General features: G+C 32.3%; 1 protein-coding gene across 3 annotated transcripts in view; it reads left to right on the forward strand.

Annotated features, from left to right (window-relative positions):
* The window catches only part of Lim3 (Lim3 homeobox protein), a 33,024-nt gene that overhangs the window by 2,235 nt on the left and 7,682 nt on the right, over positions 1 to 23,107 (forward strand). Inside the window, exon 1 of one of the 3 annotated variants that reach the window (XM_090107830.1) lies at positions 19,877 to 19,986. The exons of 1 other annotated variant lie outside the window; for it this stretch is intronic. In XM_090107830.1, the coding sequence (XP_089963956.1) occupies positions 19,893 to 19,986 (94 nt within the window). In that variant the 5' untranslated portion in view covers positions 19,877 to 19,892. Of the gene's footprint in view, positions 1 to 19,876; positions 20,028 to 23,107 lie in introns of those variants that run through there. One more of the 3 variants, XM_090107839.1, reaches the window with a different exon arrangement.

Below are 23,107 nucleotides of genomic sequence, written 5' to 3' on the forward strand. Positions count from 1 at the left end.
ACGTTAACCTAGTCGTGCTAAATAGGTAATATATTTTTCTGTAAATAATCATTACAATATATCAATATGTACATATATACATACGTATTTGTTATATTTTTTTTCATTCTTGATCTATGTAATATAATACTTTTATTAAGACTTTTATTTGATCATCCATATCAACCTTTCCATATTCGGAAACCAGTAACAACTGATTACCGGAATAGTTAGTGTAATGTGTGAAGAAAGGTGACGTCTCCTATTATACGAGCGCATTAGCGGCGGAAGCGGCCACGTGGCGGCGCGTGCGCGGCGAATCGCTTCCTTCCTGCTTTAGTATGAGAATTAAATGATAATGCATTAAATGGTCACTTTCTTTCCCAGGTAATCTTTTGTTAGTGTCTCTTATGTTTCGTATGTTAGTTTTAGATAAGCTCAAATAATCTCAATAATCTAACACTTCTGTACGTTTTTTACTATTGGATTTAATAATATTGTTAATAGATAATATTTCACGACAGCTCAAACTGTTTAGAAGTTGGTAGGTATGTAGCATAATTAACATTCTAGAGTAAGTAGGTAGGTAAAAAAGTTGCAATAATTGTAAATTAATGTATACGTATAACTAGCGGTTTTCATTTAAAACATAATAACCTGCCGTATAATGTAGGTATATGGTCTATCATTTTAGCAAGCTATTATCAATTTTCAACACTTAAAACCTTTCTTTTCATCCATAGAGTCTTATTTGTATTTGTGTTTTCGTTTATATAGAATAGGTAGAATTTTGTAGGTATTTCATACTTTTCATATGTCAACGAATAATACTGAAAATGAAACAACTTTACAATTTACATCTTAGATTAGGGAGTTGATTGTTTATTCTAGTACTGAGATTTTGCTTGCTTGAAAATTATTTATAACGTATCAAACCATCATCATTGATCATTGTTAGGTAAATAAAAACTAGCCGGTTCAATTAACACAATTTTAATAATTAAAATATTTTATACATATATCAAAGGAGACTACTTTAGCGTCTTTAGCTAAACAAAAATGTTCCTTCTTACCAGGTTACATATTTATTATGATAAATTATTCAAATATCAATAACTACTAATCAACAATTCTAAAACAAAAGAGGGGAGTAATAATTAGTTTCCATGGGCTCATCACACACGCCGCAGGGGGCGACATCTGGCGGAAAGCTGCTACTAACTTGTGATCGATACTTACCTTGTTTCACCTGAGATTTCTTCCTGTTATAATTTAGATTTTTTTATAATCATTATACATAATATCCATAAGTGATTATGTAATTAAAACACGACTTATGTAGTAGGGATCTCAATGAGATATAATTTTGTGCAGTACAGAGCACCAGATTTGGGATAAATTTTTACAGAAATTAAATAATCACTCAAAAAAATTAAAAATTTAATAGAAAGAAGTTCAAAATTAAAAATTGCAACGAGTTTTTTAGGTTCATTATATTATAATTTATAATATCTATTACAAATGCGCGCATTCGGTACAGCTCTACTCTCCACAATGAACATTTAAACACTCCTAGTAAAAATATTTTTTAATGTACCTTGATTTTTAATCTAAATATCTTATCTTTTTTGATCAGATTGTCTTATTTCAAAATAAAAAATATAATTCTCTGTCATTATTATGTAAAAAGAAAAAATATAAATATGAAACGTAATAAGTACCTAGAGGCCGTGAAAGTCATATTTTAAATGAATGATTTTGTATAGGGCGTATTCTTTGATTACTCGAATATAAAGGGCTTCGCAGTACAAAGCGGAGTGATCAACTTTATCCCTTTGTTAACGTTTTAATCAATCAAGGACCTTCATCGTGCCTCGTGGCGAGATTTTGAGCTTACGAGTTACGCTATTCCTTCCTATCACAATCGACAGATGGAAAACTCATTTTTTTATTTTGGCGTTTGCACATGCATACGCAAGGTAAAGATTGTAAATGGATCCCATTAATTTGGTCAACGTAACAGCTCACAATACCATCATTATTTTATTTCTATTTAAAAAAACCCCAAACATTTTAAGGAAATATGATAATTAAATTAAGTAGACGTGCATACAATACTATACAATATGTAGTAAAATCAATATTAGCTAGATATAAGTTAAGAAGAAATGACCCTTGACAAGACCCTTACATACAAATACTTGCCAATTCCAACCGAGAAATTTATTTTTCATGACTGTTGATTCTTAGGCGAACCGCGAACAATGTATGAAAAAAAAACAAATGTTTTTTTTTTTATTAATGACACGGTTATTTAAGTGTTCCAAATAAAAAATATACCCACCCAACAAACAAAAAGAAAACTAATATTTTTCTTTATAGATTGCAGACAGCAAAGCATCACATGGCACCTTATAGCACAAACATTTCCTTTCAGATGCGATGTTTTGTTACTGTTATTGTTTTTTATGGAAAATTTACCTATATTATGTCCTTATTGCAATTGTTTCATTGTTTATGTAATGATGGAACTAATTAGCGTGTAAAGGCAATTAGATATCGCTGATTGTGATTTTTATCTACTCATACTATGGAAGGATGACCAAAATAAATTCATATGAAAACATTATGGGTGTATAGAGCAGATGGTGAGGGGAGCTTTGTGTGGATAATTGCGTACTTACTTATAGGTAGCTGGTTTTTGATTTCTAATTTATGAAATTGCTTCGTTCAATTAAGGTGGTAAGGTAATATAAGCTCTAAATATTACCTACAGTTAAATGCCTTTGTATAGATAGAGAAATTATTATGTAACATCTGGTGCAAAAGATACTCTATCTTCTTGAATTCATAGCTATAATATAACAGATATAGATAATACGTACCTATAGATTGGTGTTGTGTGTATATGTAGTCTTATTCATATTTAATTTTAATAATTCGAATTTAAATGAATGTTTTTACAGGGTCGCACTCTACAGTCTACTAAAATACGAATAACGTGATCATGCAGGTTTGCAGGGATCTTAGGCAACAAATAGCTCTACATCTCTCAAGTCTTTTTGCCACATAAAAATTCTTGTATCGTAATGGTTTTAATTCTACAAATATAAGACACATCATTACAAGCACAATCTACATAAAATACAACGAAAACGCGTATTGTTTTACTTCCAATATAAGAACGATGATTCAGATAATAATTTCATCACTTAAACAAGCAACGAAGACTCACTTTACGTTGTAACGTTAAACAATTTACCTAAATGAGGTATTAGAGAGGAAAATTAAGGAGATAGTCGACCTCTGTTGCTCATTACAGTGGAGTATTAAAAGCGCAGACCCTTCTGATAGAATATGTATTTTTACGAGCTCGGGGCGTGGAGTCTTGCATGTTTTATGCAGAAATCTCGGCCCTCATCCCACTACCTGTGTATTTGCTTCCAAGATAGGGAAAATATTTTTAGAACATTCCGCTTTATATTTCTCGTCGCTGTATATTTTTGTAAATTATATTATTCACGAAATTATATAGACGAAGGATAATGAAATAATAAACATGAATGCAAATGAGAATATCACATTGCATTACATGTGATGGAATTAAAGATTTTGTATCTTATAAAACGATAAAAATGTTTTTATTAATTTATCCTTATCTCAAAATAAAAACAATATTTAAATATTTGTGTAGGTATACTTCAATCGTGCCTGTTGCACATGGCATGTCGTATAAAAGTAGAGATATAATTTGTATAGCTGTTGTGCATCCATGTTATAATATATGGGGGTAGGGAGGCAGGGTGTTCAGTAATCAAGAAGAGTACGGTGGTCCCTAGGCACCGCCCCTCCCAGCGCGTCTGAAACCTGCGCGAGCCGAGGGCAATGCCTCAAAACCTCTATTGACTTTCCTTCAGCAAAGAAATAATTTTGTTTCCTTTGTTTACGTTGCATGAATTTTGGATATTCTTTATACCTTTTGGATTGGTTAATTGAATCGAAAAAGTTCTCTTGGTATTGGTAGTTGGTTTTTGAATAAATAATAACGTAGGTACTTAGGTAGGTATAAACTCTTAAGCGGGAAAATAATTATAATTAACTGACGATTCATTTGTGTGCTAATTTTAACTATGATTCAGAATTCAGATAAAAAGCATTCTGATTTGCTCTGCATAAAATATTTTAATTCAATATGTGGTATGTATTTTATAACGAATAAAATCTTAAATTAAACATCATATTACTCTACAATTTGTATAACTAATTTGGCTATGAATAATTTGCAATTTCCCTTCCTGATATCTTAATGATTAAGCGTTGCTGTGTATTTTTAACATTCTTAAAGTTAAGCTAGATCGATTTATTGCCCCCGAAAGCTCCTTATATATTAAATGCCACGAAAATCGTGAGCTTTTGTATATTTTCACTCTTATATAAAAAACTGGAATCAAAGCTAGAATCATATCAATTGAATTTGATTATTGAATAGATATTCGACAAATAAAGCACCGGAAAGGAATAATGAGCGAAAACTCGAAATAATCATTGGCAAGTCAACATAAAATGCTTTGTAATACCCAACATTTGTGCCAACAATCGGACGGTAATGCACCGCTTTTGTGGAACAACAAAAGTTAACCTGTCTACCCGTCCGGCTAGATAGAATGGAATGATTTTAGGGTTGCGACTTGCGAGGGAAGCAATGACAAGTCAGAGTCCCTACAATGCAATCTACTGCACCATTAATATCGCTAGAGACAGTAAAATAGCTCCTCAGACGACGTAATAAGAGCTATAGTATTTTTTTTAATGTTTAAACCACCTTAAACAGAAGTCGCCATGTGTTATGTACCGCATGGTGCGTTGACAGCACGTGATGCTTTCAATGTATTTGACGACGTATTTTTAAAATACTTAGTTGTAGTATTTATATGATATTATCACCTGTTCACCCTCTTTCATCACTACTTATTTAAAGAAGACCACTGTAAGCTGTAATGCTAAATATGTATCTATTATTTGAGGAAGGTCAAGTGGAAGGGACCGTAGTCCCATCGTAGAAGAGTTTGGAGGAGGCTTTTGTCGAAAGGCAAGCAGGATACCCAGAAGAAACCTAGTTAACCTATTAAATTATTGTTACTTATAAATTTTTTTTAAATCCCATTAAATAATTATTTTGCTATACCTATTTGTAATACCTCAGTCGAAATTGCATGTAATTCATAATTAATATGTTGCTTACAAGATTTAAAGAAATAATAGGCTTACTTACTTACTTTGTAGTTTTACGAGAGTTTATTGTAGGTTTATTCAAAGAAAATGTTCGAGCCGCGTTCAACGTAAAGCAGGGTAATAAATGCTAAATTCTCTAAGTGAATACATTTACGATATGCAAAAGCTGAGTATAGCAATAAAGTTGCAAATCGAGCGATTAAACGATCTAATAGCTAATACCATTAAGTGATAAATGCAACGATCCGCATATGAATAATTCCAATGGACACAATGTACGGCTTTCGCTAAACGGCTCCATATTTTCAAAATCCCCATAGAGCAATAATATTCAATGAGGCGAATGAGACGGATGTATTGTTGTGTATAATGGAAAGCGAGACGGATGACTGCGAGGGACATTGGATGGCAAATCCTGGAGATTAGCGCGTCGAGAGCGACATGTGGCCTCCCGGCACTTAGCACTCCCTACAGCCCTCCTGCGACGTCCCCGCGAAACCATTACTATCCTGTCGCAGAGCCGTTCTACACATGCCCTTACATACTATACATTACTTCTTTTGAATATTCATTTTGCAAACTGAAAAGAATTTTGATTTGCTATCTCAGTTTATGATCTGAAAAACCAACTGTTAAACGACAAGTGTACCTATTTCTAATTATGTAAGAAATGCGGGCAATTTGTTAGTTGTTACATCAAAAGCTCAAAGAAGCTTCGACATTTGTTACCAAAACTCTGAAGTGCTTAGTACAATGAGGGCTATGGAGGTGTCCACTCGAGCTCGATGTTATCTCGATGATACGCGTCTAAAGGTCGAAGTGGGTCACTTGGCCGCGGGACCATTGAGCGGCATCGAAGCGAAACGATCATACAGTTAGCAATCACATGGTGCCATATGCCGCGCGCATTACCATTGCAGTCGCTTTATAGACCTACCCTTTTAAGATTGATGACTATTCATTGTGCTTATTTTAATGTATTAGAGCATATAAATGTTATGTTATTGCATACCCGATTTGGCCCACTCATTATATCACTTAAAATAAATTTATTTTCCTACATGTACAATTTTTTTTGAGATAGTACATAATAAATAATAATATTTTATACACCAGTCAGTATAAAAAGTTTCATATCTTAAAAATACAATTAAGATATCATGTCAAAATTGAAAAGAAACCTTTCTTTTTGGTCATTACGGACTAGATACTTAATTAAAGAAAATATTGCCCTATCAAGAGAGGCAAAAACCCCTCATTACATTAGATTAGTTCTCAGATTAATAATGTAGGAAGAAATCTTCGTTAGATCATTAGGTACATTATAAACTTACTTTCATTTTATACTATCAACACGTATCTATAGTCGTTTCTAAGAAACATTTTGCATAGGTTTAGGGTAATTAGTTTTTATATTTATATATTATTTATACTTACCTATTCAAAATATAATACTAAAACATTGCAAGAAATAAAGGAGACTGTAATTAAATAATGTAGAAACGTTAATTAGGTAGCTCTAAAGTTATAATTATAATTTATTAAAGTCCTAATTAAAGTTATCTTTATAATCATGATTGATCTTATTAGACCTACAAATAAAACAAATGCATTTTATGGCAATAAAAGTAATTCATCATATCTATAGAAAATATTTCATTCTTCGCCTTAGATAATAAAAAACGGAGGCTGTTTAGAGCATGTCATTCGTTTGTAGGGTCGTTTTCACCCTTGTTATACCGTCAAAACACTTGGTACAAAAAGCGTAATGGAGTTTAGTAATGACCCCCTCTGGGCAGGAGCAAAACAAACTGTATCCTCCCGCTGTGAAAAGATAGCTGGTTACTGAGTATGTTTTATTGATTAGTACAAATATCAAATATGTCTTGAAAATTTTTATCTATTGCATATTTTCTCAAAATTAATACTTATTGATTTTTGATTCTTTTTAATCGAATTAACTTTCAATTTGATTGATTTAGAAATAGATTAATAGATTTTATTGAGTGTTTAAACTACTTTGATATATAAGCTTTAATAGCTATATATCTTTTCACTCGAATGCTGATTCTTGCTCTACTCAAAATTTATCCAAACTTTCAAACAGAAAATAAACATTTACTGAATAATTAATTAATCATAAAGGTAATTAAACATATCCCGTAATGTTAGCTTTTAAATCACTAGTGATGCGTACTTATCCAGATAACAATAGCATCGCCGGGAAGCCACATACGAATCAAATGTATCACTAATACCGACCCCGGGGTCGGTCTGACCCTCTCGATTCAATTATCACGCGCAGCTTACATTGATCTGCCGACGGGTGAAAATGATACTTGTGAGAGATTGCTCTTTTGTTTTTTCTCGTGGTTTAAAAACGTTCCCGGCACGCGACCAAGTTTTCATAGCGATATTTTTGATATTGTGTAAACTAGCATGCTTGTATGATGATGTTTGTTCTAGAATATTTACTTTATACTACTTTTACTTTAGAATATTTATTTTATTACTTATTATCAGATTTAATTAGAACAATATTTGGTAGATAGTAGATACGTATTCCAAAATGCGTCAAATCAATGTAATGTTTGCAGTGCTCATGTTAAAATTCTCTAAGGATAACATGGAATAACTCAAGACAAGATCTGACAAAAAGATTAATGTAAAGATTTTAAGTATGCCATTATAATATACTCACATAACTTCATCCGGTTTTATGTAGTGTAAAAACGCAATTATTCAATAGGTAATTGTTATGAGAAAATAATATAACGTCTGATAACACTTAGCATTTTCTTAGATTGCGAATTGCGTGTTATTTAAACTAACTGATCACAAAAAGAACTGCGACTTTTGCCTTTATGTGAACTGCATCATTTTTTTTAACGATTATTGCAAATCATACTGTAGAGTCAAATTGATAAAATTGTACTCTACATGATAAGAATTATTATGTCGCGTGTGAAATATGTAGAGTGTGTGTAGGAAAATAAAAGTAACCTTATTATATAATAACAAACGGCCTAAATAAAACGAATAACAGGTGCCTGTAGCGAGATTCGGTGGGTAACGTATTGTTCACCAAATTCAATTACAACTCCACCGCAAGCAAGACTACTTTGATTCACAGCAGCCACGCTAAATCAACCTGACCGACTCGTGCGAAAGTTCATTGTTTTATCTATAATATATTATACTTTTTCTGTACATTCTGTTTACGTGAGACTTTGTATTGTTACGTGATGTGTTTTGAAATTAAATTACGAGCCAAGTGTGTTTTCGTTCAATGATACTTTATATATCCTTATTTTTCGTCGATATAAAAGTTTTATAATAATATATAGATAGTTCTATCTTTAAAAATGAGTTTCTAGCTTTTAGGACGAAATATATTATATTCCTAAATACATTATAAAAATAAAATCATTTTTCACCCTCCTTCTTTATGTCCTTAGGTCTTAGTAAAGGAAATAAAGGTATGTTTGTCAATTTTATTATTGTATCCGATTTTCTTCAACATGACATGCTATTAGTCGGTGAAGTTTTTCGGCTCAACTAGCTGCGGTTTACTGAAGGGTGGATAAGAGCTATTTGCTTTTATTATGCTAAGTGCCAATCATAAGTTCTTTCAACAAAAAGGATCCAATTAGTTTAAAATAATGCTAAGCAGATTGTTCTAGACAACTTTTGGAAAGGTTGAATAATAATAAGAAAATAAAATAATGTAGAGTTAAGGAAAACTCTCACTCGCAAAACTATAGTTGTTATAGATGTTATATATATCATTAGAGAGTAATGACTAATGTAGTACATGATGAACAATAAGTCAAGGAATAGCCAAACCCGAACGCAATATTGGCTCCCATTTTTACATGTTTTGGTTATTAATTAGTGTTATCTGGAATTGATCGTGTGGGGCACATGATATAGTTGATTTGAACTACCGTAATGTTAGCGTGTTATGATATTATCTCGCTCGGAGCGGTCAGGGCGCGGCGCCATCTGTCGGGCAGATGGGGCTGACGTCACGCGAGCGTAGGGCTTCGGACTCGTACGGCACGCGTCCATCTCCCCAACAGCTGACCCATCCTGATTTACACGTACCTTGCTTTTATGATTTCCTACCGGTTGCGGTTTGCAATTTGTATGTAATTTTGTGTGAAGCAATAGTTATAGTTCTAGAGCTAACCAATATAGCGAAATACATAATCATTAATTGTTAGTAGCTTATTTGTAGAGCAATCCTTTTGAGGAGGAAGCTTTTCTTTCCCTGTTTGTTAATTTTAGTAAAAAATAACCAATTGGCTGACAAATAGGTACGGTAGTATTTTACGATTTGTAATTGTATGCGGAATCTGCTCATTAAAATGTTGACGCGTAAATCGTTGGACCGAGAAGAGGTAATTTTTGTTGAGATCTAGAAGAATTTATAACTGAAACACATCGTTCAATTTGATGTTCATGTTTGTAGGAGTTTTTCTTCACCCTGTGTCTTGAGTCTTCAGCTAGTCTAGTTTAAACTCGTAGGTGCAGATATATAGACACACAGACTTTTTAGTCTGTGTGTCTCTTGCATTTATAAACAGACATAAATTTACTAAATTCACAAGATAATGCAATAAATTTGCCTTGTATGCAGAATGACTAATATAATTAGGAAAACAGTAAAATGACCTTAGTACTGTAATAACTAATAACTAACTACACAGCACGCGATTCTTCGACAACCAAAAGGTTACAAGGGCAAGACGATCAGGTCAACACACTAAAATTACCTGTGATTGTAGGTATTGTTATTATGTTTATACATTTATTTAGCATAATGTGTATAGCAGCTTATTTTGTTGCGATTTCCAGTTGACATCATGTGGCTTAGTAGGAATGATAAAAAATATTTTAAAAGGCTTTAGAATTAAAATAATATTTCTTCAGAAAAAAATTGTTATTTTCACAATCTTAAAATGATTAATTTGTTTGAATAAATTGCAGCTCTTTTTTATTATTTAATAAAAAATATAATATGTAATATATTTTACTCTCAAAAAAGATCAAAAAATACACAGTTTTTTTTTCATAACAGATTAATGGAGTACGTTGTAGGTACCTATAAAGCTATAAACACATGGAAGATTGATCGTCGATTAAAATGGTGTGGTAACAAATTTTCCTTTCTTCATAAGTATCTACCCCTTTATTTTTGTCCTAGCCAGCTCACCTGGGTTGGCTTGGTATAAAAAATAGACTGTATACTGATATTAGATTTTTGAAATATTAATTTTAAAATGATGTAAAAAGTTAAATTCATGTAACACAGAATATAACACGGGACAGTGTATTTTCGGAGATTATTAACTAAGTATTAAAAATGCCATGTTTACTTTGAGTCAGTGCCATTCTCGTCAGATATTTCTGCTGACGTTTGAAACCATAATTAGCAGTATTAAATATTTGTTGGAGTTAATTTTTTGGGCCTGGCATTAAAATTGCAAGGAAGCATAACTAAATGCATGCTGGTAGGAGCAGCATGCATATGAGATTCAATTTCAGCCACCGAACACCGCGCATTCATCGCAACTTCGACACGCTTGCGTCACGTCGCTTTCTTCTTAATGTGTACCTCATTAACCGGCGAAAACCCGTTTACATAAAAAACAATGTCGACCACTTTCCGTTGAAACCTTATTCCCAGCGTTTTACTGCAGTTGCCGCAATCTAATTATGACAAACTCACATGCCCACTGAGTAAAATTATGCACAATTCAACTCGCTTTCATGTCTGATATTATGATTGTTAAATAAATACACGCTCTTGGAAAATATTTGTACGTAAACAAGCGTCCCTTCCACCGACCGCTCTCAGCGCTCTGAATTGATGAATAAACAAGAATTACTAGATCAAAGCATAAGGGCACTCGAGCTTACTTTAAAATGGTTAACACTTTTAATAATTGCAGCCCTCAATATTAACTGCTGAAGGAGAGAATAAAAGACAACAATATCGATGTACGTTATATTTAAAAATAATAATACATAACCTAACTACCTCGATTTTGAGGAAAATACATGATTATAAGTTTTTGTCAAATTAGTGTCTAAATATAGATATTTAATGTCCAACTTATATGAATGAGTAGTTATAACTTATTACATCATATTTTGACGAACTTTTCCGACCGCAGTTCAAAGCCTGTTCTATGATTCCCACAATTACAGTAATTTAAGAGAAATACGTTTTTTTGTTTAAATAATAAAAAATCCGTACATAATACGTGTTATTACAGTGGATTTATACGTCACAATCCTACTGAACTGAAGGTTACACAATCTTTGGTAGATAAATTATAACTTCATCATGAAACTTTACTGATAAGCCGGGGATGTAAAATTTAGACCACCTTTTTTGAATTGAAATATGAAATTAAGGACCCCATGGGTTTGAGCCGGCCAAGGAACGTTCCTCATGGAAGTTTCTGTAAGTTCTTAGCTTCAATACGAGTCATACTTACATATAAGTAGGTGGGGAGAGTATAGTTAAATATAACTACTTATAGTGTTGCATAAAATCTTATTATATATATGTTATATCTTATAGGTACTTAAATTAATTCCATTGTTTCGTAATAGGTATACATATGTATATTGTATGAGCGTGACGTTAATAAAGAAATCTCACCACTAGTTTAAAACAAGTTATAACGAGGATCAAAATAAATATGTATCTAGGTATGTATGATGACCATGATTGTGAACCTCTGATCGTTTATTTACATCTGAGATTCACTGAATGTTATATACCTTCATATTTTTGTGTGTTTTATGTACTTATAGACTTTGAGTAGGTATCAGTGCTCTACGTGGCTCTACCTCCTTCTTTAATCAGAAATGGCATATAGCACGTCTATATTACACACGTGCATATATTACAACAACTCATTCATGACAGGATTTGATTTTTTTGTTAATATCAGAATTCAGAAATCTTCTACATGGTGATTTTTGAATTAACAAAAACTATGCAATAATAATTAATCGCATCTACTTTATTGATTTTGCAAAAAATACGTAAGTAGTTTTATTTTTAAGATATTACCCATAAAAATAATATTAGTGTACGGACAACTTTTTACATTAATATTAAGATAATATTGTGCGTTAAAGTGGTTACCAGAGATGTCCAAACAATTTTATTTTTATCTTAAGACTGGCTTTTGTAAAAGTAAAAGCTTTCTCCTTTAATTACTGCTCCCGAAATGATTTCACTATTTATTTTTCACTAGAGGTCCGCCCCGGCTTCGCCCGTGGTACATATTATTATTTCGCAATAAAAGGTAGCCTATGTGATATGTCCTTTCTCGGGTATCAAAATATCTCCATACCAAATTTCATGCAAATTGGTCCAGTTAGGCGTGATTGAGTAACAGACAGACAGACAGAGTTACTTTCGCATTTATAATATTAGTATGGCTTTATAAAACAATGTTGTATGTATCGGAACTTGTTTCCAATGAAAGTTTTGTATTTTCACGAATTTATTTAATTATCTACCTACACTATAAACGCCTTAAAAGATATCCTAAGAAAGCTTATTCTGTATTATTTCTTGCCATGATTTTAAATGGTTTATACACTGTAATTACACGTATTCTTAGCAACTTTTCCCATGCGACTTGAGTTTTTTACCTCTTGCTCACATCTGAATTTTAATTTTAATCTTAAAATCTATAAAAACCAAAGATGTTCACAATGATAACAACTGAGAAACCAAGAGCAGGTTTGCATTCAACTTAAAAATGGCGGCGTAACTAGCATTAGTTTAAGGAAAGCAAGCTTCGAGTTAGTTAGCCTTTCTCGATAGTCAGAGTATCCAATATATAAATGATTTTTAATTACTGACACAAGCGTTTTTAATGAAATAGGTAGTTGTTTCCAAAAAAGCTTTCAAGCTTCATAATATTGATAGAGATTTTCAAAATCATTTTTAAAAATGTCCTAATTTCTTATTTTAGGAAGGCGTGAATATATTTTACGTTAGGAGTGTCTAGATCTTTGAATATTTTTGCTCGCTGTCACTTTATCTACATAATAATATCTTCTATTTTGCACAAAATCAAGTTACAGTGCGACACAAAAGAGATGAAAATAAATGAGGGCGCCACCGTCGCTCATATAGCAACACTGATACTGCGACGCAAGCGATCTTGATACTATAGAATAAAAATCCAAAAATCTATATAATATAATCTAAAATAAATACCGCGATTTAAACCGTTATAATTGTTTCATTGTAGCAATAGCGTAAAATATTTAAGACAAAAATACATTAGTATTTTAATTGACCTACCTAGGTCAAATTTTACTTAAATGTATTTGGAATTAGTTATTTTATAAAAATCGGTCAAGTGTTTAGACTGCAGAGGCGCACATAGAATCAAACATACAAACAAACAAGCATACATGCAGCTCAAACACATTACCCTCTTTCTGGGTCCGTCGGGTAGAAAAAAACAAGGCGATTTGAAAACCACATATTTTTATTTTTTTTGTAGATAAATTTTGTACATTAATATAATTCATCAAAATTTAAATATTCTACTCCTTCAAAGGACTGATCATCAATCTGTTTCGAAGTACTGGCAAGAGGGTACGCGGCATCTTCAGTATCTGTAAATATGATACAGTAAATATGATTTTTTTTCTTATGGTTTGATTGATTAATAGATAGATAGCTGTATGAAAACAGTTATCAGTATACTATGTAGTAAAATCTAAACTAGGTACTTTATTTGAGGCTGGTTGGATTGGATATAACTTCTTGACTCAAATTGTGCTGGTCGCACTATAAAAACTAGTTTTTGTTTACATACAAATAACCTCAAATTAAATTGCGAAAACGTAATAATCGCCATACATACATACATTAAACACTCGTCACTAATGGAATATTCTATTTTACGTAGTACTGAGCAAAAATAAATGGAATCTCACCGGTATATTCTGATGTACGTTTGTAAACGTTTTCCAAATCAGTCAATAAATTTCCAGCTTGAAATTCGGACAAACACCGAATAAAAACTTTATACACCACATCACGGACACCGCTACGTTTAACCTTTTTCATGATGACTCCTTTTTTATTTAAATTTCTTGTTCTAAATAACAATTTTATCTCAATAATTCTCCACTTCACGAAAAAAACAAAAAATTTTTATTCAACTTGACAGCTACATTGCCAATTCAGGGTTGCCAGGTAATGAAAAACGAATTAGTTCCAAAATAATTAATTTCATCTCTTTTATGTCGTACTATAGAGCAGGCTCCAAGGAGATGTTCGTTTGCAAAAATAGCGGACCTAAATCTGACTTCTGATATATATTGTATAGGTCCCAGACATCCTATAGACAGATGTTGCCAACCAGTTTTGTGGTTCCCCTGCCCGCACCCCGGTAATTAAATATGGCATACAAAGAAAAAAATAAAAATTTCCAAAACATGCCGTGTGGGGTATCAAATGAAAGAGCTTATTGAGTAGATCACGAATATATAGCATACTATATACATTTCTTACACTTTCTCTAAGATATTTTAGAAAATTTACGAAAATGGTCCATTTTTGAGTTAACTTTAAACCACTAAAGATTGATTGAGTAGATCACGAATATATAGATATTCGTGATCTACTCAATAAGCTCTTTCATTTGATACCCCACACGGCATGTTTTGGAAATTTTTATTTTTTTCTTTGTATGCCATATTTAATTACCGGGGTGCGGGCAGGGGGACCACAAAACTGGTTGGCAACATCTGTCTATAGGATGTCTGGGATCTATACAATATATATCAGAAGTCAGATTTAGGTCCGCGATTTTTGCAAACGAAACTCCACTGAGAGTCCGGTCTAAGTAATGTAAAATGTAAGTTTAAAAGCTTCCCGAGCGGATACGCGAGGTTCGCTTTTATGAAACCACAGTTTGGTTAGAGATGTTTGCCAAATATATAATACCGTTATTGACATAGTGCAATGATTAATGCAGACGAGGGCCCACTTATTAATTTTAATAAGTGGGGTGACTCGCGTTTTGAAGGGGCGACGACAGATCGTCGTGTTTGTTTTATTAGTTTTGATTTTATGGTTTCGTTGTTTATTTTGCTGTGTTTATTATATTATAGATTTAGAGAAGAGTAAAAATTAATTTTATTGTTTTAATTTCAATTTATTCATTAAATATATTAATTATACTTACACTTGTCAGTTGTCCAAAGATATGTTATGATTGTGGCTGATTTAAACAATTATCGATATTAAACTGGTATGAACTTTAAAAATCTCTTTCAGTTTCAAAGATGTATAATTGTTGCATGTTCCTAATTATTTTTTTTACAATTCACAATGTCTTCATACTCAGAGATTTTACCTTTTCAGTAGCCTATGATATTTATGCGCGCAATAATGTCTAACTGAGAATTGAAACAAATTTTGCTATGTTGATATTGCAATGTCACTTCAATCTAACAAATACAAAATCCTCGACATATTTTACACATTTTATAAAACTAAAGCACCCCTACAGGTTCAACTGGCATAAAAGTGTCGGCCGTCACGCGTGCCGCCTGTGGCGTATCTCTAAATTGGATTTTAATTTAATTACAGGACGATATAATTTTTCGGTGCCATCCTAATCAGATAACGGAGACATTATCAAGTTATAGCCCTTTGGAAACAGGCGGGAGATCCTTACTGTCATACGGACGTAATTATTATTTATTCGGTTTATGCAAATGGTTCAGATTTCTGCTCATACGAAAAACGCTTTCTTCTGGTCAATCCAAGAACATTTTTCTTCGTTGATGTTCAATAAAATGGGAACTTTTGTAAATTTTTTATTGGTTTTATTTGTTCATGACATTGAAATAATGTCTAATTCCATTTATTACTTTCCGTATTTCTCCCTTTAATCTGCTCAAATTGATTGTAGATAATTGTTGGATACCATAGAAAACTGAAGAGTCGGTAATTTGTATTTCTAAATCATGTAGGTTTCCTAAAGGGGATGTAATTGTTTGAGATGGTCACATACGATAACAATTTCTCATAGTAACTTAATATCAAAATGTAGGGTGCGACACGCGCTATACGGAAAAATCCTTTGGGGAAACCAAACTTATGGGACAAATACGTGTCCGTGGGATAGTCGTGAAATTTGTTTTATTTGAGTACTTATGTTTCGTTGTACAAATAATAATCATGTTGACAAATATATCGGATGACCCTCTATTTGTAGGTACTTACCTACTTTCTGAAGTTTCTGTAGTTTTATCTTATGAGTGAAAAAAAATTAATGTGCCTATTAGAACACCTAGTTTAAAGTCATCACTATATATTAAGGTAAAAGCGCATACCGAAATATTAAAAAAAAAACATTGTCGCAATGCAGCAAAGCTGATTGAAACATACACAATACACATACCTACATATAGGTACCAACTCTTGTAATAAACATATCGCAATTATTAACCCTTTAAGGATAGGGCTTAACAGATTCCACTTGAATGCAAGGCTGTCGCATCCGTTTTGAAGATTATCAATGGTAAGAAGCTCCAGCAATGCAAGGTTGGACAACCCTCAATTACCGAAGCTCGGGCGCACGCGCCGCGACTCTGGGGACGGCGCACGCGACCAACCCCTTACAATTATGATATATAAAATGTGACTACACGATGCGCACGTAAATTTGAAAACGATGTTTGGATAAAACTGCATAAGAATATATTGCAATACACAAACATATTTAACATTAGATAATATAGATGTTTGTGTAATTTCATATACAGATTTGTATGTATGAATTGCGAAATAATTTATAATAATTTTTGTTTATTTTTTGCCATAAAATATTGAATATCAATCACAACAATCCATCCCTAAATCGTCATCAGTCATCACAGTTCACAGGCCTCCCGTGCTCTCATAGGCGGTAGAAAACTTATTTAGTAATTTTTTTTGCACAATCTTCAAAAGCTTCCCTCACCTTTTACTACTTTAGTTTTACTAATTTTCGCAGTCTATGATGATGTTAAGTGAATTGCAAAATTCAGTGTAATTTTTACACTCTTTTCTATTCTCGGATCTTTATTTGGACAACTAAACCACTAAAACAGCACTGATACACACCTCACATTATTATATTTTATTGATGATTTTGAATGACAGAAATAAAATTAAAATAGGTAGGTATATTAAGTCATAAGTGGTCCGGGCCCAGAATTAAAAGTTATTTGTCAGAAAATTATTTATAAAAATACAGCGTATGTGCCGAGCACACGTGTCAGAAGTGAAACTTCTTTTGCAAGATTCAAAGAAACAAAAATCGTCGCCTACTCCATGACATGACGGTATTTCCATGATGCGATCTTGAAATTTTCACTTCAACAATTAACGAAAAACGTTACCAGAATTCCCACCTAGATAAAATTTTAAATTTGGTAACAACAGCAATTTTATCAATTTTCAGATGGATGGAAAATTCTGTACCTACTTTTGAATCTCTAAAATTACTGTACCTACTCGTCGCATAGAAAACGATTATATTTATGGCGATTTGCCATTTGTCTACCTACCTATCCTAGATCCCAATGATTTGTTGATGTCGTGTAATTCAGTTTTTTTATAGGTAGGTTATTAGTAAACTACTAAATGTCAAGCAAACCGTTAAGCCCCCCTAGTCAAGTGGCTTTCTGTTAGCGTAGCGTTCAATAGAATAGACTAAATGTATGAGATTGACGTAAGCTGTAGATAAACGTATCTACTTTCGCTGTGGATATGCAGGGTATGTAAGGTTACCTTACGATGCCTATAATATAATATTTTTCATAGTTCATTTAGTTATCCCATATGTTCTTGCACGAAAAAAACAAGTATTTATTCCATTCCACGATTAAGTATCGATAATTATTTTTATAATATGCCTTATCATCAAAATCAAAACTGCTTAATAAAATGGTTGATTTAGAATAATATGGATTTAATTTATTTTTTATTTATTTCATAATATTCCACCATTAAACATGCGAACTCTACATCGAACATCTCATATAGTCTTATACAATATTTGTTATTTCATAGTTATAATATTTTATTGGTTACTTGAAGAATCAGGTCAATAGAATATAAGAAATAAACAATCGTTATGCCTTTATCCTGAATCTCTCTGAATCTCTTCCATGAAAAAAATAGAGTCAAAAACAGCTTGAGTCCCAGCAAAGTGAAGACAATCAAATAAATCTTTATTTTCTCAGATAAGTAATGTTGTGATGATAAAACAAGATTAACGATTCGATTTTACCTAGATTTGTGATTATGCTAATTTGGCAACATTTCACAGTTTTTAGTTCAACAGTTTTTTGCCTATTTAATATTTATCATAAAATTTTCTAATCAATGTTTGAACATTTCAAAATTTTTGTAATCCTTCGAAAATGACATTAGTGTCCTTCTATAATCGTTTGTGTTTTGAATAAGAAAAGACTGATAGAGTCGTATCCATTTCGCTAAATATCGTGATGATATAATAGGTGCCTATAGCCTCCCTCGATAAATGGGCTATCTAACACCGAAAGAAATTTCAAACTGGACCAGTAGTTCCTGAGATTGGCGCGTTCAAACAAACAAACTCTTCAGCTTTTCTTATATAACACAACAAAAAATTATAATATTTGAATACGCATATATTACGTGAAGTACAAACTGCATATCCACAGCGAAAGTATTTTGCTTAGGTATATCTAGTAGATTTTAGTGTCTGGGGTACAAATGACGTAAAGCTAAGGGTAGAGAGACGGTAAAGTATGTGATTTATGAGGTCATAAAGTTGCACACGCGGCTGCCCTCGCGTTCACTTGTATAATTCATTGTACCACGCAGGTCACGCTTGACCAAGGCCTAGACTGGATTGAGTTAGAGATTTATGCTCAATATTTACGACCAGGTTTTGTATGAAATATTGTACGATCGCAAATACATTCAATTTTGATGTTTGCGCTGCTCGGTGGACGTGTTAATGGTTTATTGTAGAGCTTTTTACAGGATAAACTTTATTTAACCGCATGTAGCTTTAGAACATCTGAGAATAGCTTACTGTGTGTATGCTTGGAGAGATAGAATGCAATATATAATAATATTGGTTATAAGTTAGTTAGTTCGTATTGTTAACATTAATGAAATAAACTACCTATGCCCCTTTTATCTAGCAAAATACACCAATATAAAAAACATATCTATAATAAGTAGGTACATAGATATGTAGTAGGTAGTAGGTACCTACCTCCGTAAATATTATCTATTCGACATTTCCAAGAAAAGAAATCATAGCGTCCTACAATGAAACCGTATTGCCCAGAAAGAGTTAATTGGAAAAGTATGATCAGAAAAATACGAGAGATCTGGATTCGCCTACAAAGCACTTCAAGTGCAGAACGTCGGAATATTACTCGCGCGGAAATGCGAATTTTCTTTAATCGATCGATGGGTGGTGCTGGCTGCTTGGATTGGTCGTTGGGCGTGGTGCTCGTTATCATTAGAGGCGCCTTAGCCAATGGTGTCGTGGTGCTGATAAGAGGGTTGGGGTTGCGAGGAAGGGTGGCGTCAGTGCGTCGGACGCATCGGTCGAGGGCGGTCGCGGAGCATGCTGGCTCCCATGATGTACCCGGGCACGGAGGAAGAGCTCGACATGCGAGTGCCGCCGATACAGCTTGAACACCTGCCTGAAGTGTTCCTATGTATGTAGATCACGTTGTGAGTGTGCTGTGTGAACATTTTTGTGAGTGAATTTGAAACAAGTTTTGTGCTTTTTAATAGATTAATAGTCGTTTTTATCGGTAATCAATGCGTTACGATACTAAATTGTATTAAAATAACAGCTGATGCAGAGTTGTAATGGCAGAGCCTGGTCGGTAGAGATTCACGAATAAATACTGATCCCGTTGATTGTTGTTCATTTTATCAGTGTACAGTGTACTTTTAATAGTCCAATAGGGTTTTATATTGTATCTTTTTAAAATATACCTCTGTTTACAAAACAAAACAGCTTCATATTGATGTAAACAGCTCACAATAGGAACATTCAATAGATGCGGGCATAAAGGTTACCGGGTGTGTCTTCATATATTATCTACATACATCCCTGTATATAGGTACAATGTAAAAACTAACATACATAGATAATTAGATACTATAAATACATACCATACCTACTTACCGTACCATACCTTTTACTACATTATATTTTGTCCCCTATAAAGTTTAGGAATAAATGTAGCAATACTCAAATAATTATGCGTTTATTACCTATGAAAATTATGATGAAGATAATTTTAATTTTATGGCAATAATTAATAATATTATAATTGACATAGAATGCCTTAAATATGATTAGATACTTATCTATTTATTAAATTAAAAAAGCATAATATTGAATTAATAATTTCTGTTTGCTAAATAATTAAAACAAGGCAAATAAATCCTATTTACTATATTTAACGTATCGATAAAATATCAGTGAAATAAAAGTGATTAATAAATCTATTACTTTAGGAATTAATACCTTTTTAGTTTTTATGGACACGAATGCTATTAACATAAGGCCTGTCTAGGTCAACATAGGCCTTATAGAGATATGCCTAACGAATTCATTTTTTACTAGTAATTTAAATAATTTATTAGTAACACTGGTTTGCTTGTTAATCAATTAAAAATATCACAAAAACAACGATCTTGGATTCTCTTATTTACCTTCACATAGGTACGGATGCACCGGTAGAGACAAAAAAAGATATCAATTTTATTATGCAAGAAATAGCATAGTACTTAAATATAAAATAGGTAGATACAACAATAACAAATTAAATTGAAATGCAATCAGAATGTAAAATGACTATATCAATATAATTTCATAGATAAGCATAAATAAATTCTTAGATACCTAGAGCTACAATATTGTAGCTCTCCTTAACTTTCTTGGATAAAGTAACAAGATACACCAGGCTCTTTATTGGATTCATTAATTGTATGAAATAGATTTATAATTGTAATAGATCTTTTGTTTACATTTTATAAATGATTTTTGGATGGAGCAGGAGATATTGTATCAAATGCATCGTTTTTCATTTTGTCTATCTATGGTAGAGAAACTCAGTTCTTATTTAAGATAGAGAAAATAGTTTCGTTTTCGGTTTACAGATTATGTTATTATGTGTATTGATTTAGAGATATTCTTCTTTTTTTATTAAAATATTTTATTTAAAAATATTTTAATATTTTTACATTGTGATATAACCTAATTATTATTAATGCGCATAAAAGTATGTACTCATAATTTTCTAAAGATACGGCCACGTGTCCTTTTGTGTTATTTATATATGACAATGAATCTGTATAGAAAATAAAATATTTAGTCCGTATAATAGGTCTGTATGATGCGAAATAAAACTATTTTTACGAAATAGAGCTAGGTACATCACCAAAAGCTTCATCACATGTCCAGTAATTACAAACAACATTTTAAATTTAAATAAAAATACATTATTTATAAGTAGAGTTGTGCTTTATTTATTTAATATAACATTTTTTCGCTTCATGGCAATCGCGTCACGTCATGAAGTAAGGCGACGATTTTGGTATCTTTGAATCTACAAATCCTCTTATGTCTTATAATAGGTATTACACTGATATTTTATCCATACCATTAGAATAGTAGGTACCTAACTATGTAAATTTGTATGTAGGTAACATTTACTCGAGAGCTTTTTACTAAAATATACCTACCTACAATACAAGAATGAATAACTTGGTAACTGAAGGTAGAGGACGTTGCGGAGGTTCAGAAAAATACATTTTGTGCTAAGTAAATGTCGCTCAAAAATCACACCCGTTGGCCGTTGCCATTCTTTCTGGTAGTATGACTTCAAATAAAGGATTTTTTTTCAATCTTCTCTTCTGGATAAATGGGCAATGGCCTATCGATTAAACCACAATTTTAAAGATGTAACTCAACTTTCATGTTTTGCTTATTTTTAGTTCTTAAAAAAAATGCCGAATTAAGAAAAAAATATGCCTGTTTCATTAGGATTCCGAAATGGTATCTATATATATCGTTCACTGCATTTTCAGCATTTAATACGCATTAAATTCCTATAAAAAGAGTAATTCTTAACAACAAAAATCGTTATATTTATTTTATGAACTATTGGAAATTAACTTAAAAATGTTGAATTGATAAATGGTGGAAGAGAAAAAGAAAATTTTTAAACTAACATTTTATTACATTAAAAATAAAAGTTATTCAAAGTGGCCACTATCAGCTCTAATAGCTACAAACTCTACTTCTTTTGGAATGATCGTTTAAATCTGCTTCCATACAATTAGAAGGTTTGCTAGGAACCTGATATTGACCGAGAAAATTAAGCCGAAAATGGGCCATTAACGGAAAAAATTCGTGTAGTTTTGAAAATCGCTGTAGTTATTCCTTGTTATGTCCAGATGATCATTTCAAAAGTCCTCAAGCGTGGGGGTGAGCTAAGGGAGTGGGGGAAGGATTTCAAAACCCTCTTTTTAGATTTTTGCTCATAAGTCTAAAACCTGCACACATAGCATCACGGAAAAATTCCACACATGTAGGAAAATATTCCACATAAAATTTCCTTTAAATTATGTTCTATTATTAGTGTAAGGAACAATACTGCGTTAACCCTTAAAGCTTTTCTGTCACTTTTTTAGTACATGTACTTATTGCCGTGTAAATCTTGAACATTCCAAATAATCTAGAAAATTGACTACGTTGGAGAAAGTACGATAACAATCCTTTATTTTTCTCCTACATGCCAATTATAGAGAACATTTGAT

Source organism: Colias eurytheme, chromosome 2 (genome assembly GCF_061535395.1).
Source record: "Colias eurytheme isolate Ceu_HAF_F1 chromosome 2, ilColEury1 Martin Lab GWU primary, whole genome shotgun sequence".
Lineage (NCBI taxonomy): Eukaryota > Metazoa > Arthropoda > Insecta > Lepidoptera > Pieridae > Colias > Colias eurytheme.